General features: G+C 40.8%; 1 protein-coding gene across 1 annotated transcript in view; it reads left to right on the top strand.

Annotated features, from left to right (window-relative positions):
- The first annotated feature begins 13,198 nt into the window (after positions 1 to 13,198).
- The window catches only part of LOC126413103 (lactase/phlorizin hydrolase-like), a 233,745-nt gene continuing 228,564 nt past the window's right edge, over positions 13,199 to 18,379 (top strand). Inside the window, exons 1-3 of the mRNA XM_050082997.1 lie at positions 13,199 to 13,334; positions 13,914 to 14,044; positions 16,672 to 16,806. Of these exons, the coding sequence (XP_049938954.1) occupies positions 13,199 to 13,334; positions 13,914 to 14,044; positions 16,672 to 16,806 (402 nt within the window). The remainder of the gene's footprint in view (positions 13,335 to 13,913; positions 14,045 to 16,671; positions 16,807 to 18,379) is intronic.

The raw sequence follows: 18,379 nt of genomic DNA, 5'->3' as shown, positions 1-18,379 counted from the left end.
ACCACTTTTTTCCCGACATGTGAGCCAATGGTGCGAAAGTTTGTCTGAAATGTTTGTAATAAACACCTGCACGGCAGGTTATTTACAGACACTTAAAGTGAGAGACGCTCTCAGGTCATGTAATTTGTTCAAGCTGAAAGATGTTGCCCAACATAGATTTTTTTTTTTGGAGATTATATTCTCGCTTTTCCTTTACTCCAATGATGATTTCGAGATAACGAAAACATTCTGCGGTGGTCGGTAATTTTCGCGGCAAAACAGTCGAAGTTTTTTATCCTGATTATACACATGTTGGAAATGTCTCTGCTGATCGTTTGTGATCTGTGGTGGTGCACTTCGTTGGACGTCAAAAAATAATGAGATGCAAATAGTATCCTGCAGCCGAACGTAAGAACTATACCAACTTTGCTCATAAAGCTAAAAGAAAATGGACTTTCATGGAAACTGTACATTTATTATCGTCGTAAATGTATTTACCTTTTTTCAATACATGCTTGATTATAGATACATCGACGTGAAATAAAAGTGTTTTCAAAAAATGGTTCAAATGGCTCTGAGCACTATGGAACTTAACTTCTGAGGTCATCAGTCCCCTAGACATAGAACTACATAAACCTAACTACCCTAAGGACATCACACACATCCATGCCCGAGGCAGGATTCGAACCTGCGACCGTAGCGGTCCCGCGGTTCCAGCTGTACCGCCTAGAACCGCTCGAGGCAGGCATACAGTGTTTTACATCGCAGAACAAGAAGCCTATTGGAGGCATTTGGGGCTACCACAGCTGCGCTCCCTAATCATTAGGGGCGGCCGTGTCACCACAATGTAGAGAGAGAAGTTGCACTTTAGGTGGCCACCCCTTTATCTCCTATTGTTTAGTTGACTATACATGCTGTTCCGTTGGCGTAGGTGTGACGCCTTTAGGCGGCGGCCAGATGGTGGAAATCCGATTGCTGCTTGACCATTCACCATATGAGCAGGCTCATGCCGGTCAATTTCCCTTTTGTGCTAAGGAATGCCATCTCAAGGCATGCCACATGTCGAGAGTGACCGCGGAGGGACTGGTGAGGTCTGCAGCCGTAGAGGAGTTGGCAGAGAAACAGCAAGGGGCGGACAGTGGCCTGCCTGTGCCGCGAGGCGTTCGGCGGAGCAGCTGGCCGTTTAAAGACGAATGTGTCTTCCCTGCAGATGGATGGATGGAGGGTGGCAGTGGGGCGGGGAGGCGTGAAGGGAAGTGAGAGGGCCTTGGTTTTCGGAAGTTTGTGATTGTAGATTGAGGAGATCAGACGTCCAACCTCCGCTCCCTCTGCAGTCTTTTAGGACATACATTTTCCCCAGTACATATGCTGCATTATGGCCCGTTCATTACGAGTGCTGGGTTTTCCATGACAATTCCGAAGTGTTATTAGAACTGTTACCCTTTTTGTCCATCAGTTGTGGTAGTGTGTATTGGCTTCCATTGCGTGGGCTACAGTGTGGCTTTTGAGCAGACATCTATAGGGAACTCTGATGTTCAACAGCAGTAGATACTGTATGCTTACAGGTAATAGTTCTTCTCTGTACAACGCCAGCATCTCATCAGTTGAACGTAATTCCCACCATTAATAATAAAGGTAGTACCTTACATCACTACCTTTATCCTGACAGCTTGTGGGTGTAGGCTATAGCGTGAGTGTGTCTGTCACTAGTTTCGTGTGGTGTGGTAAGATTTTTTCCCTTCATGATAACACCAGTTCTATTGCATCGTCAGTTTTTGAGTTTTATTGCGATTTTCTGCCGTAATTGTGTAGCCCTATCATATAGTTGTGTAATTAGACCCGATATTTATGATTAATTACGTAATTAGGCTCGATCTTTGCTTCAATAAAGTACACTAACCTAACCTTCCTCTCCTGGATCTGGACAGTTTCCATATGTTGAGGTGTGCACTTGGACTTTCCGTCCAGGAGGACAAGGGTTCGAGTCCCAGAAATGGCACTTCCATATTTAATTTCTCATTAATTCCAAGCGCCTCTGACGGTTTAATTGTGTTAAGGGGGTGCACTTGGACTTTCCATTTAGTAGGACTGGGGTTCCATTCCCAGAAAGGGAACCACCAATTTTAATTTTCCGCCAATTCCCGATTCAAAATTTCCCCCTATAGCATAGGTTAGCAGATGGGGAGGGTGGAGAGGGGAAAGAGGTGTCTGGAGCCCAAGTTCAGGCTAAGAAAAACACATGACGTCATAGGGGAGTAAGGAAGTTCTTGGTTTGGTGCGGGGGCCGGCGGGGGTGGGTGGGAGTGGATGAAGGTTACTGACTGATCAATTTAATTAATTTGTATATCAGTCTGATATCAAAATTGCGCTGCTACCCCCATCTCCCTACTACTAACATGTACTGTGAGTATTCGGAATAGATTTTTAATTTCATCATCTCATACTGAGATATTCTAAAATTGAGCTCTGATCATGGTTTCTTCATTGACAGTAAAAATTTGTTATAGGTGTTGTATCTGAAGTGAAGACTTTAGGATTTATTATGCTTGAAGTATGTGAAGCGGTGATTTATGGATTTTTATTACGAGGTTATCTTGAGACCATAAGAACAGAGGACAGCTAACTTTTTATGATCGTCATCCAGACACTATTGATTTATAATATGAAGTATGGAATATTGAAGTCAGGTATTGTTAGGGATTATGTAATGATTTTACCTTCAGGTAATGCCTTTATTGATTGTGGTTTGGTGTGTTTCTCTGATGGGTAGTATTTCTAATGGTTTGCGACAAGGTGTCATAAAACGATAATACAAGTCTATAAATTTACAGGAAGATAAATACTTTGTTTCAAAAATATACATTTTTTCTCTGTAAATAGCTACATGAAGGACTGTACACGCTTAGTCTCATGTACCAGCGACTTTTTATACAAAAAAAAAATTGGGTAGAAATTGCTATTAAGTAAGAAGACTTGTGACATTGTTTGCCTATTAATACTTTCACAATGCATTGTACATGTACTGGTTACTATATTTTAATGTTTCTATCCTCTCACACGTTAAAAGAGATTTAGATTGTGATTATCTTCTTTTAGATGTCACTACCGACACATCTGTATAAAATGTAATGTCGATGTTCTTAAGAAATGTTGGTTATTCTTTGTCACGTGATTTGATAGTTTCCCATACGTAATTTTAGATAAATCTCTCAGCTTCATTTTCTTTCACTGTACTGTAACAGAACATGTGTGTTCTGCAAGAACAACACATTTATGGATTCACTTAGAGTTACTCTCTGCACTGTGAGAAAGTCCGACGTGTTATGAATGTTTTAATTACCACGACATACCACATCTCTTATCATTATTTTAGATTCCTTGACAGATATTTGGTGGTAATGACAATACCTTGTCTTTTGTGGGTGGGTTGGGTCTGAGTTTATTATGGACAAGCACTGCATCCACTGAGTCTGCTCTTGGTCGCCTCACAAACTGTCATTATTCAAGGCTTTCACTTGATAACCTATGATAAAGTGCTAAAAGACACTTCAACACATGCTAGGTACAGCTTCGTGTACGAGATCCACGAAAAGACAATGTTTCCATACACATTTGCTACGACTAAAAGACAATGTAATCACAGCCAGTGTCACAAACTTTTGTGCGAATAACTACAGAAATAACAACCCTAAAATATCATTTTTCCGCAACTGATCACTTCGAATGCGCCTGGTTACCAATGTAAACAACATTTGCAACTTTCCTTGGAGTGCAGCTGAACACGAAATGTACAAAGCTTTTTGCATAACAATTGATGTGCGACTGAGCACCACTACTTACAAAACAAAAGCATTTTTCATGACTTCTTTACAGTGCGTAGATGCATGTCACACAAACACGCACGCACACACACACACACACACACACACACACACACACACATACCAATATAGTATATTCCCTAATCTTCTCATGTTTATCTACGATGTATTGTAATACTTCCTAGATTACTACCGGTACTACTTTTGTGTAATATTATGTAGTTGAATTTTTCAGTATAATTGTAGCTGTTGGAGAAAACAATTCCTTTATTCCCACATATATTTAGCACTAACTTAACACTAGACATATGAATGAATTGTGCAGACATGAACAGCACGGAATAACTAACAAAAGCTAAGTCAAAAGTAACTATATCACTGCACGTAATTTACACTTCACGGAATATTTATGAAGCACTGTACACTTGTAGGGATCGATTGTCAGAAATAGGGCACTACATAATCTTTGCCATATGCAAAATTCATCTTGCAAAATTATGGCCAGAGAGGCCGTCGGATAGCGAAACAGGTCTATTGGGAGTTTGTTACTTGCATTTCTGTAATCTGTGCATGCTTTCGAAATCTTAAACGCTACACGAAATTGTTGAGTTGCTTATTATTCGCGCAGTCTATGGTCAGAGTAGCTACGTCACTGGAAGATGCGCTTCTTTTGTCATCGCTGTTCGGTAGCGAGGAGCGTGGGAGTTCTGTCGTTAGAGGAGTAGTAAGATATGCGCCGAGCAGAGGACTCGTTGCAATGTAGACGTTAACATAACACATCTGTGTTTAAGTTAAAAGATCTGTGTCTTAATATTGTGAAACAGAGGAGAAAGATTCAATTAGTGCTTTAGAATGAAATCAGACGTAATGAGATTAGAAAAGCATGTGAAGAGGAATGAAGGGAATATTTTTTTATTTAGTTGCATCTCAGTCGCACGTAGTTGGGAATCGTCGTTGACTGAGAGATCCATATCAGGGACCTTCAGATTTTTCGTTCAGAATTGCGCAATTTTCACTGTAAGGTATTTCTCACGTTTATTAATTGTTTGTCTAACATTTGTGAGACAAAGAGTTTGATCAATGTTGCCCTTTGTCAGTGATAATGAGTGCTGCAACATGAATTTCAGACTAGTAATAATATATCAGATAACTTAATAGCAGTTTGTTAAATAAATATTTTACCCCTAGCGTCGCCTACATCCTCGATCCAAGTAATTTTTATTTAAAAACTCTCTTTCTTAGTGGTATGTATAAAATAGTTGTTTCCTAGAGCATTGCACTAAGCTCTCAGCAACTGTAGTTAAAAATTTGCATCTGACGCACAGAGAGCAGCAAACATCGCGTTTCCAAGTGATTGAATTACTCTCTTTCTTAGTGGCATGCATAAAATGGTTGTTTTCTAGAGCGTTGCACTAAGCTCTCAGCAACTGTAGTTAGAAATTTGCATCTGACGCACAGAAAGCAGCAAGCATCGCGTTTCCAAGTGATTAAATTACGAGATAAGAAATTTTCGTTTCAGGATCAGGTTGCTACGAAAATGATAAACGCACAGGGACCATTTCACAACAACATTATTAGGGCAGATCATTGTGAAAATACATTCACAGTAATTGTTCAAAAATGGTTCCACCGAGTTCAGTGCATTTAGTTACATGTGTATGAACAGATTTAGATGCTCGTTTCAATTTCACAGGGTTTTCTTAATTTCGTATGCTACATTCATAATGCCAGCAAGTAATGCCTCACGTGTATTGACTTCATTCTCATAAACTATATCATTCATCCATCCCCATACACAAAAATCCATTGGTGTGTAGCCACAGGCGTGTAGCACCATGACCAATGGGGGAAAAGTAATTAAATGTGTAGTAACGGCGTTGGTGAAATGTGGAGGAGCACCGTCATGTTGAAAATACTTTTGCCATCACGTAGCGAGTGGAACATCTTCGAGCAAGTGGGTCATTTCTTCTTGAAAGAATCGTAAGTACCTCTCGCCAGATAGACGTCCTGGGAAAATGAATGGTCCAATAAAGTGTGTGCTAATTACACCACTCCACACATTTATGTTAAATCACTGCTGAAAATTGCGTTGCACTGTTGCCATGTGGGTTTGCTTAACACCATATGTGCTCGTTATGTAAATTGTTTATGTCTCTCGAGTAAACTGTGCCTCATCAGTAAGTAAAATGTATTTGTGTAACTGTCGATTAGTATTTAACCAGTTGCACATTTCCAAGCGAAGGGCAGGATCTGCTGGATGTAAATAATGCACATTTTGTTTATGCTAAGGATACAGATTAATGTACTTCAGTGTACGCCATACCTTAGATTGTGAAATGCCCAATCGTTGATACATCTTGTACTGGTACCCGGGCTACGTTAAACAACGTCCACAATATCGTCTTTGTGGTGTCACCGCCAGACACCACACTTGCTAGGTGGTAGCCTTTAAATCGGCCGCGGTCCGTTAGTATAGGTCGGACCCGCGTGTCACCACTATCAGTGATTGCAGACCGAGCGCCGCCACACGGCTGGTCTAGAGAGACATCCTAGCACTCGCCCCAGTTGTACAACCGACTTTGCTAGCAATGGTTCACTGACAAAATACGCTCTCATTTGCCGAGACGATAGTCAGCATAGCCTTCAGCTACGTCATTTGCTACGACCTAGCAAGGCGCCATTACCAGTTACTATTGTTGTCGTTGTGGTCTTCAGTCCTGAAACTGGTTTGATGCAGCTCTCCATGCTACTCTATCCTGTGCAAGCTTTTTCATCTCCCAGTACCTACTGCAACCTACATCCTTCTGAATCTGCTTAGTGTATTCATCTCTTGGTCTCCCTCTACGATTTTTACCCTCCACGCTGCCCTCCAATACTAAATTGGTGATCCCTTGATGCCTCAGAACATGTCCTACCAACCGATCCCTTCTTCTGGTCAAGTTGTGCCACAAACTTCTCTTCTCCCCAATCCTATTCAATACTTCCTCATTAGTTATGTGATCTACCCATCTAATCTTCAGCATTCTTCTGTAGCACCACGTTTCGAAAGCTTCTATTCTCTTCTTGTCCAAACTATTTATCGTCCATGTTTCACTTCCATACATGGCTACACTCCATACGAATACTTTCAGAAATGACTTCCTGACACTTAAATCTATACTGGATGTTAACAAATTTCTCTTCTTCAGAAACGCTTTCCTTGCCATTGCCAGCCTACATTTTATATCCTCTCTACTTCGACCATCATCAGTTATTTTGCTCCCCAAATAGCAAAACTCCTTTACTACTTTAAGTGCCTCATTTCCTAATCTAATTCCCTCAGCATCACCCGACTTAATTAGACTACATTCCATTATCCTTGTTTTGCTTTTGTTGATGTTCATCTTATATCCTCCTTTCAAGACACTGTCCATTCCATTCAACTGCTCTTCCAAGTCCTTTGCTGTCTCTGACAGAATTACAATGTCATCGGCGAACCTCAAAGTTTTTATTTCTTCTCCATGAATTTTAATACCTACTCCGAATTTTTCTTTTGTTTCCTTTACTGCTTGCTCAATATACAGATTGAACAACATCGGGGAGAGGCTACAACCCTGACTTACTCCCTTCCCAACCACTGCTTCCCCTTCATGTCCCTCGACTCTTATAACTGCCATCTGGTTTCTGTACAAATTGTAAATAGCCTTTCGCTCCCTGTATTTTACCCCTGCCACCTTTAGAATTTGAAAGAGAGAATTCCAGTCAACATTGTCAAAAGCTTTCTCTAAGTCTACAAATGCTAGAAACGTAGGTTTGCCTTTCCTTAATCTTTCTTCTAAGATAAGTCGTAAGGTCAGTATTGCCTCACGTGTTCCAGTGTTTCTACGGAATCCAAACTGATCTTCCCCGAGGTTGGCTTCTACTAGTTTTTCCATTCGTCTGTAAAGAATTCGTGTTAGTATTTTGCAGCTGTGACTTATTAAGCTGATAGTTCGGTAATTTTCACATCTGTCAACACCTGCTTTCTTTGGGATTGGAATTATTATATTCTTCTTGAAGTCTGAGGGTATTTCGCCTGTTTCATACATCTTGCTCACCAGATGGTAGAGTTTTGTCAGGACTGGCTCTCCCACGGCCGTCAGTAGTTCCAATGGAATATTGTCTACTCCGGGGGCCTTGTTTCGACTCACGTCTTTCAGTGCTCTGTCAAACTCTTCACGCAGTATCATATCTCCCATTTCATCTTCATCTACATCCTCTTCCATTTCCATAATATTGTCCTCAAGTACATCGCCCTTGTATAGACCCTCTATATACTCCTTCCACCTTTCTGCTTTCCCTTCTTTGCTTAGAACTGGGTTTCCATCTGAGCTCTTGATATTCATACAAGTCGTTCTCTTATCTCCAAAGGTCTCTTTAATTTTCCTGTAGGCGGTATCTATCTTACCCCTAGTGAGATAGGCCTCTACATCCTTACATTTGTCCTCTAGCCATCCCTGCTTAGCCATTTTGCACTTCCTGTCGATCTCATTTTTGAGACGTTTGTATTCCTTTTTGCCTGTTTCACTTACTGCATTTTTATATTTTCTCCTTTCATCAATTAAATTCAATATTTCTTCTGTTACCCAAGGATTTCTACTAGCCCTCGTCTTTTTACCTACTTGATCCTCTGCTGTCTTCACTACTTCATCCCTCAAAGCTACCCATTCTTCTTCTACTGTATTTATTTCCCCCATTCCTGTCAATTGCTCCCTTATGCTCTCCCTGAATCTCTGTACAACCTCTGGTTCTTTTAGTTTATCCAGGTCCCATCTCCTTAAATTCCCACCTTTTTGCAGTTTCTTCAGTTTTAATCTACAGGTCATAACCAATAGATTGTGGTCAGAGTCCACATCTGCCCCTGGAAATGTCTTACAATTTAAAACCTGGTTCCTAAATCTCTGTCTTACCATTATATAATCTATCTGATACCTTTTAGTATCTCCAGGGTTCTTCCATGTATACAACCTTCTTTCATGATTCTTAAACCAAGTGTTAGTTATGATTATGTTGTGCTCTGTGGAAAATTCGACCAGGCGGCTTCCTCTTTCATTTCGGTCCCCCAATCCATATTCACCTACTATGTTTCCTTCTCTCCCTTTTCCTACACTCGAATTCCAGTCACCCATGACTATTAAATTTTCGTCTCCCTTCACAATCTGAATAATTTCTTTTATTTCATCATACATTTCTTCAATTTCTTCGTCATCTGCAGAGCTAGTTGGCATATAAACTTGTACTATTGTAGTAGGCGTGGGCTTCGTATCTATCTTGGCCACAATAATGCGTTCACTATGCTGTTTGTAGTAGCTTACCCGCATTCCTATTGTCCTATTCATTATTAAACCTACTCCTGCATTACCCCTATTTGATTTTGTATTTATAACCCTGTAGTCACCTGACCAGAAGTCTTGTTCCTCCTGCCACCGAACTTCACTAATTCCCACTATATCTAACTTCAACCTATCCATTTCCCTTTTTAAATTTTCTAACCTACCTGCCCGATTAAGGGATCTGACATTCCACGCTCCGATCCGTAGAACGCCAGTTTTCTTTCTCCTGATAACGACATCCTCTTGAGTAGTCCCCGCCCGGAGATCCGAATGGGGGATTATTTTACCTCCGGAATATTTTACCCAAGAGGACGCCATCATCATGTAATCATACAGTAAAGCTGCATGCCCTCGGGAAAAATTATGGCTGTAGTTTCCCCTTGCTTTCAGCCGTTCGCAGTACCAGCACAGCAAGGCCGTTTTGGTTATTGTTACAAGGCCAGATCAGTCAATCATCCAGACTGTTGCCCTTGCAACTACTGAAAAGGCTGCTGCCCCTCTTCAGGAACCACACGTTTGTCTGGCCTCTCAACAGATACCCCTCCGTTGTTGTTGCACCTACGGTACGGCTATCTGTATCGCTGAGGCACGCAAGCCTCCCCACCAACGGCAAGGTCCATGGTTCATGGGGGTGCAGTTACTATTGATATTATGAATAATGTACCGTCTAGAGCGACGTTCACCATTTATGGATTAAAGTTAAGTATTCCACCAGCTATGTCCGTTTTTTCTAAATTCTAATTTCCTTGTCCTGTTCCAGACCTCACGCCAGCCTACGTGAGCTAAAACGCGTGCCTTTCGGCTTCCTCTTGTAACCCGGTGTTGGCTCTCCTGCGAACCCACAACAGTCTTCACGTAACGAGCGTTAGTATTGATTATGAACGCTAGGTAGAGAACCTGTCTCCCATAACATTCGAAATACTCAACTAATGGTTCGTGCATTCGGAATCCTCCGAGTTGTATAACGTACGCGATAGTCGTTAACTACAGCCGTAGTATTATCACCACATTTGCCATAAATAAACACCATATCGGCTTATTCCTCTGTCGTAAATTTGAAAGTCATTCCCATTTCATAAATAATGTACAACTACAAAAGTAACTATGTGCTTTCACTTAAATACATCGTTGTTATTATGTTCTTTAACTGAACAATACAGAACACTAATTCGTTTCGTGATTCGGAAACGACTGAAAGAATTCACTATTGGTTGCCAACAATGACATGAACGTTTCTACATTCTTAATGGAAAGTAAACAAATTTTACCTGCATAATAATCCTTGCTTCTCTGGATGTTCTGGAAAACTACTGCAGATAGACGACTGGGACATGTTTTATTAGATTCACCAGACTAATAACAACTAAATAATGGAAATCGTGCTTTAGTTTTGACTTCCTACAGTTTTGCGATGGCTTGATATTAGTGAAGTTGCTAAGTTTCAGGTAAAACATTTTATTAGCCGTAACTCTGTAACTAAAACTTTGCAGACCTATGTTTATGGGAACTTTCTCTTTAGTTTAGCTTGTAGAATAACATATCAAAATATCTGAATATCTTCATGAATAACCCTGTTGTTGTTGTTGTTGTGGCCTTCAGTCCTCAGACTGGTTTGATGCAGCTCTCCATGCTACTCTATCCTGTGCAAGCTTCTTCATCTCCCAGTACCTACTGCAACCTACATCCATCTGAATCTGTTTAGTGTATTGATCTCTTGGTCTCTCCTTCAACGATTTTTACCCTCCACGCTGTCCTCCAATAATAAATTGGTGATCCCTTGATGCCTCAGAATACGTCCTGCCAAGCGATCCGTTCTTCTAGTCAAGTTGTGGCACAAATTCCTCTTCTCCCAAATTCTGTTCAATACCTCCTCATTAGTTATGTGATCTACCCATCTAATCTTCAGCATTCTTCTGTAGCAAATAACCCTGCATAAGTCCGTAAAATTATTTTTGTCGTTATTGTCGTGCTAACTAACCGCTACCGATGACAAAATGGATACAACGATTAAATACTATTACACGTACACCAATATCCGTTTGAGATGAGAGATATCATCGCCGGGTGTAAGACTGGTTCTTGTAACTACAGAACGTCTTATGCAATTTGTCTCTTAACACGCAATATGAAATTAAATTAATCCTACTGGAGCACTTAAACTGTGGAACAAATGGTAGCGATGTAAAGGGTACGTGACTCTTTTATAATGTGCAGATCTGAGCTTGAGCAATGGCTGTAACAACATACACATTCAATTAAAGAGAAACAAAAATATCTGGGCAGAACATACAGTCTATGCGATCGAAACAGTGAGCGCTGAGATAAACTTATTGTTATTTAAATTGAAGGTGGAAGGGGATACAAAGGAGAGGAAACGAAATGAATCAGCTGGATAGGGGCTTCATGCGGAATAAGCAGCAACGAGTGAAAAGTTTCGGCCGGCCCGAGTCTCGAACCAGGAATCTCCTGCTTACTGGGCATTTGCGTTAACCACTGAACCACCCATCAAAAATGTGCCGACTATCTCGGCACACTCCCCGACAACCACACGTACCCACCAAACTCCACCAATCTTCAGTCCCATTGGAAATTCTGCATGTTTGCCAATTTTAGATTTCCGTTGGTGGTCGAACGTCAATATGCATCTCCACTGAAGTTTGTGCTGTCATTGCCCATCGAGATGAATCAGTTATACCAAAATGTGGCGTCTGTTCTTCCCGACATGTCTGAAAGAACAGATACCACGTGAAATCCTCAGTTGTGATACATACTGTGTAAACTGAAGGCAGAGGGCGGAGAAATGAAAGAATAGGAAAGGAACAAATGATGAGGAATCAGTGGCGACGAGTGAAAATGTTTGCCGGCTCAGACTCGAACCTGGGAATGTCAGAAACAACAGACACCACGCTTTGATATAATAATATATACATTTCTTTTGTAATGTATATTGTGCCCCAATAGTAAACATAGCTCTGAATAGAGCACATCTAGAAGGCGAGAGTCGTATACCTACCTCAAAAGCGCAAAGCATCGAGTCATTTAGTATTTGTACTAAAGTGGCAAAATTTGGGTCAGACGATTAACGTGCCTTTGCTGTATTTCTGATGCTCTGTAATCTCCTTGAAAGAAATTTGCTGTCTTGGCTCCTCTGTCTCTTTGCCCAGTTATTCCTCGAGTGCTTTGTACACCCTTTTGAAACAGATTCACCCGCACCACATACCGTTGTATTCTGAAACATTCATCCGAATAGAAATTTTAATTCGACTGTGCGTAGCGATCTCTTAGCAACTGCGGTATTACATGTGTAAAATCTGCAAAAAGGCTAAATATAATTATACAGAATGCTGGTACCATGAGAAATGTCATGCACTGCCTTCGAATTAGCACAACTTTGCATCTATTTCGGTTGTTATTGGTTGGAGGAAATGCATTACTACAGCAATTTTGTTACTCTCACTGTCTGTACTTTACAATAAATCTTCCTTGGACGAGAAAACTGCTCCAAAAATACTACTATCTAACAGAGCCAGTTTAAATAAAGCAGTGATTTTTTTAAAATGAGAACTGGCTGTCCATGGAATTATATTGATTTATAAGCCTATACCAATCATTCTTTTAGCATTATTCTCTTTGTAATTTAGAGTATTTAGCTAAGCGATGAGTAACATATAGCGTTGCAGTCGCTGACAACTATCCTTTTCATCAGAACCAACGTTGCTAAACATCCGACTCAAGCGTTTACAGCAGTTTTCGAGTGGAACAGGCGAGAGTATCGAAACGCAATGGATAAGAAAGTCTCTACTGATACCATTGTATAAAACGCACATACTCACGAAGTTTGCCTCCTTAAATCTCCGATAATATCGTTGAGTAGCACTTGTACGATAGAACAGAGGCTATCCCTAATGAAATCTATTGATTAACTGATGATAACAGAAGATAATCTAACTTAATTTTTTTGAGGTTTTGTAAACATCTTATGAAACTACATTATATATAGATGTAAGTCTGGAACAGGTCACATAGAGGCATTGGACATTGCCAGTCATGAGGTTGCTGATCGTCTTTGCGGCTGTGCTCGTCGTTGCTTCGGCACAGACAGCAGCTGACAGATTCCCAGATGACTTCATGTTTGGAGCTGCGACAGCCGCTTATCAGATCGAAGGAGCCTGGAATGAAGATGGTGAGTTCAGAACGACTAACAGTATTCCTCAGCAAAGTAACGAAGAACAAAGAAACTGTGTGTTACAATTATTATTTTCCTGTTATGGATTCACAGCCTCGACGCAATTGTTGAATGTTAAAACAATTTTAAGCATCTACCAAAGGCTGCAAATTTCCTTATACTGTATGATATTTATTGTACCGTATATTACATTACATTATTAGCCAGTTTTGGCCCGTACCTATTTTGAAATGCAGGTCCTGTCTAGTGCGACACTAGTACGCGTCTGTGTGTGTGTGTTAGTGTGTGTGTGTCTGAAGGAGTGGGCAGGAACAAGCTTCTCTTCTCATGTAGAAAAAAATAGTTTTGAAACTTGAAACATATGCGAGTATCACGGACGCTAGTGCCTTTGAAAGTGGTCACACGCCGGAACTAACCAGCGAATGAAAGTAATACACGATGCAACAAAGGTTACCTTGTGTAAAGAATTTGGCAGCCTACGCTGAATGCTTAAAATGATTTTTACCATGTAAACGTTCAGTTAAACAAGTCATCGTGTTCTGTTACATACTGTACTGTTCTGGCATATCTGTTCAGGGAAGGGAGAGAACATTCAAGACTACCTTTTCCACAACCACCCAGAATATACAACAGGAGACACAGGGGACGTCGCTTGCGATTCTTACCACAAGTACAAGGAGGACGTGCAGATGCTGAAGGCCATCAATGTAAGTATACTTTCCAAAACAAAGAAAACTATCTTCTGGATTACGAAAAACTGGTGATTTATTCACTCTCCTTATGTGCCACAGAAAGTGTTCTGTAGCTGTATAACAGGGCAGTTTTTCTGGAAAACGGAGGTCAGTTAATTTTCAGGTAAAGTTCCTTTGAGTAAACATCTAACGGCGAAATAAGTGCTGAACCTCAGTTATGTGGAAACTAGTTGAATCTAAGAAAGTCTAATATGAAGAGGGACTACAGTTGAGGAGTGATGTGTGTTCTCTAGAGCTACATGAGAAAGACCCCTGGATAATATTATCCAGGGGTTAGACGAATAAAATGAAATACAAGCAACATTCCAGCAGCAGTTTCCAATTTTATAAACTAGACAATGAACAACAAAGTAAAAAAATCGGTAATACAAAAACGAAAGGACGGAGGTTTATGATATGTCCCGTCAGCGACGAGTTTATTATACTTCGTGGTAAATCCAGAAACGGTGAAGGATGCTGAAGCAAAACTACCGCGTTCTTTCTAAAGAAACCATTGTAAAGCACTAATTGATCGATTTGGGGAAACATGGAAAACGTAGTTCCGCAGAAAAGGGTATTTGAATCCCGCTACTTGTACATACGAGTCAGAGCTTCAGACAGTGTGTCACAATCCCTTTCTTCCGGAACTTCGTACTCATCTTCATAGGTGGTCGCATTAAATCTACAAAAATGGAAGTACAGTGCTTCTGCATTCCTCACTGCGTCGAGTGTGTGTTTCTGCCCTATAAGTGACAGTGATGAGGGCTTGTAAATTGCCTTGGTTTTTCCTGTTACTACGGTCGATTATGATAATGAAGAAATGATAATCGAGTAGATCAAATACTGTCTCACAGCCTATTCCTATTCCATATTGCCGATGGAGACTAGGAGCTTCAACGTCTCTGTGAGAATGTCGTCGACCGTGAACGTTCAAATGGCAGATACTTCAAAAGTTAAAAAGAATGCTTAAACACGAAACGAATTGCAGTGAACAATTGAAATTAGGAAGAATTTCGAGCACATATTGTCGCTGGAATATTTAGGGGAGGGGGGGGGCGAAAATAATCTTCAAGATAACAAAGTAAACGGTTTTCGCGAAGAGATTATCTTATACACAACAAATCTCAACTATTCTTGTGAATAGGGCTTAAAAAATGAGAACTGTTATTTATTGGGAACAACGTAAAATGCCCATGTGCAGACATAGAAATGACAGCAGCGGAAATTCGAACTGCATATCTGATTTTCTGTGATTCATTTCATTCTTACAGTAACAAATCCAATATCATTTTGAAGCTGCCATCGAAGCCTATGTCTTCTACTGAATGTCGTTCCCAGATGAAAACACAATGGAATTACAATTAGCGTTATTCACCATTATTTCCACGTTTGTTTAGTGGGTCGGCAAACTGGAAATGTAACTTACATCCATTATCTACCAAATAATATGGTTGCCTTCAACATTTTCTTTTCTCCGTTTCATTCTTCCACATTATTTTATGAAGCTCCACACAACCTGAAATTGCTATTGTGCTGTAAGTGTTTTTAACTTCGTCCGTTCTATTGACCTTCATTCACGTTAAGGATAGATACATTTCTTTTTTCAGGTCGTGATTGTAATGTATTCCACATAAATTGCTCCTCATCGACAGCTTCTTTCATTCTGCAGAAGAACTGCTGTTGTAATTGTAAAATATTGTGGGTATTAATTACCAATCCACGTCTGTATATTTAAAAAAATAAGAAAAAGAAGTGTCATAAATGTTCGTCGTACAGCCATATTTGCAAATAACACTGTGACTGTAAAATGAGTCGTTCCAAATCATTACGCGTTATCACGGGACATGCATCTAACTAACTATTCCTGTCTTTGTATGTTTCTTCCACCTGTCACGCCTTCCTTTGTCGTTTCTTAGAGCCAAAACGTGACTTCCACACAGCACGACAGGCATAGTCATTACTTTGTTCAATTTCATAATAGCCTTTCTTCTTCCTTAGTTATCATTCGCTAACAGCGATGCATTTGGTTGCGTTAGTCAGAATGGTACCTAGTTCTCTGCAAAAGTTCCCCCTGAACATGTACCGAGTGATAACTTATTACGCATACAGTGTCACCTAAGCTGCGTGCTTCGTTATTAATTTTGTAATGTTCACTTCCGTATCCACAAACCAATTTGATATTTACAAGGTACCCTTCTTGTATATTACACAGCTCAACCTCTCACATTTTTCGTTTTTATCGCCGTGTATTTCTAAATTACTGTTCATAGTAAATATAGCTTTCCACAATGACAATCAGTTTTTTGAGGTCATTTCATCGCATATTACCAGATATACAAAAATAAAAGCTGGATTTATCTTAAATGTTCTGGATATTTTTGCGTTTCTAAGAGAAAATGTTAAAATATTTTTCACGCCTGACCAAGTTCTGTGAATTCAGTTTATTGTACTATGAAGCTGCTTTCTCCAATACTGGTTAAACTGTTACAATCTTACATTATTCTCATTCCGTAGTTTAACATTCATGTATAAACTAACGATCAAATACTAGCTATTAATAGATAACCTTTCTTTGAAGCTGATAATACATTGTGATTGAACAGGCGAACGTATACCGCTTTTCGATTTCCTGGTCACGAGTGTTGCCTACCGGGGACGTTGACGTTATCAACCAGCCTGGTATCGACTATTACAACAACCTCATCAACGAGCTGCTTGCCAACGGAATTCAGCCAATGGTACGTAATAAATAATATTTTACACAAAGTTAATGTCGTAGAATAAACCTCTGTTGTGCATGCAAACACTTCCAAACACTATAATGTAATTGGTACTTGGAATCGATGAAACTACGAATAAAGTGACAGTTTTTAAAGACCTACACTACTGGTCACTAAAATTGCTACACCAAGAAGAAATGCAGATGATAAACGGGTATTCATTGGACAAATATATTATACTAGAACTGACACGTGATTACATTTGCACGCAGTTTCGGTGCATAGATCCTGAGAAATCAGTACCCAGAACAACCACCTCTGGCCGTAATAACGGCCTTGATACGCCTGGGCATTGAGTCAAACACAGCTTGGATGGGGTATACAGGTACAGCTGCCCAAGCAGCTTCAACATGATACCACAGTTCATCAAGAGTAGTGACTGGCGTATTGTGACGAGCCAGTTGCTCGGCCACCATTGACCAGACGTTTTCAATTGGTGAGAGATCTGGAGAATGTGCTCGCCAGGACAGCAGTCGAACATTTTCTGTATCCATAAAGGCCCGTACAGGACCTGCAACATGCGGTCGTGCATTATCCTGCTGAAATGTAGGGTTTCGCAGGGATCGAATGAAGGGTAGAGCCACGAGTCGTAACACATCTGAAATGTAACATCCACTGTTCAAAGTTCCGTCAATGGGAACAAGAGGTGACCGAGACGTGTAACCAATGGCACCCCATACCATCACGCCGGGTGATACGCCAGTATGGCGATGACGAATACACGCTTCCAATGTGCGTTCACCGCGATGTCGCTAAACATTGATGCCACCATCATGATGCTGTAAACAGAACCTGGATTCATCCGAAAAAATGACGTTTTCCCATTCATGCACCCAGGTTCGTCGTTGAGTACACCATCGCAGGCGCTCCTGTTTGTCATGCAGCGTCAAGGGTAACCGCAGCCATGGTCTCCGGGCAGATAGTCCATGCTGCTGCACACGTCGTCGAACTGTTCGTGCAGATGGTTGTTGTCCTGAAGACGTTCCCATCTTTTGTCTCAGGGATCGAGACGTGGCTGCACAATCCGTTACAGCCATGCGGATAAGATGCCTGTCAGCCTGTCATCTCGACTCCTAGTGATACGAGGCCGTTGGGATCCAGAACGGAGTTCCGTATTACCCTCCTGAACCCACCGATTTCATGTTCTGCTAACAGTCATTGGTTCTCGACCAACGCGAGCAGCAGTGTCGCAATACGATAAACCGAAATCGCGATAGGCTACGATCCGACCTTTATCGAAGTCGGAAAAGTGATGGTACGCATTTCGCCTCCTTACACGAGGCATCACAACAACGTTTCACTAGGTAACCCCGGTCAACCGCTGTTTGTGTATGAGAAATCGGTTGGAAACTTTCCTCATGTCAGCACATTGTAGGAGTCGCCACCGCCGCCAACCTTGCATATATGCTCTGAAAAGCCAATCATTTGCATATTGCGACATCTTCTTCCTGCTGGTTAAATTTCGCGCCTGTGGCACGTCATCTTCGTTGTGCAGCAATTTTAATGGCCAGTAGTGTATCACAAAATCTAT

This window comes from Schistocerca serialis, chromosome 7 (genome assembly GCF_023864345.2).
Source record: "Schistocerca serialis cubense isolate TAMUIC-IGC-003099 chromosome 7, iqSchSeri2.2, whole genome shotgun sequence".
In the NCBI taxonomy this organism is placed as follows: Eukaryota; Metazoa; Arthropoda; class Insecta; order Orthoptera; family Acrididae; genus Schistocerca; species Schistocerca serialis.
The sequence above is the reverse complement of the archived record's forward strand: the minus strand, read 5'-3'. Positions and strand labels throughout refer to the sequence as shown.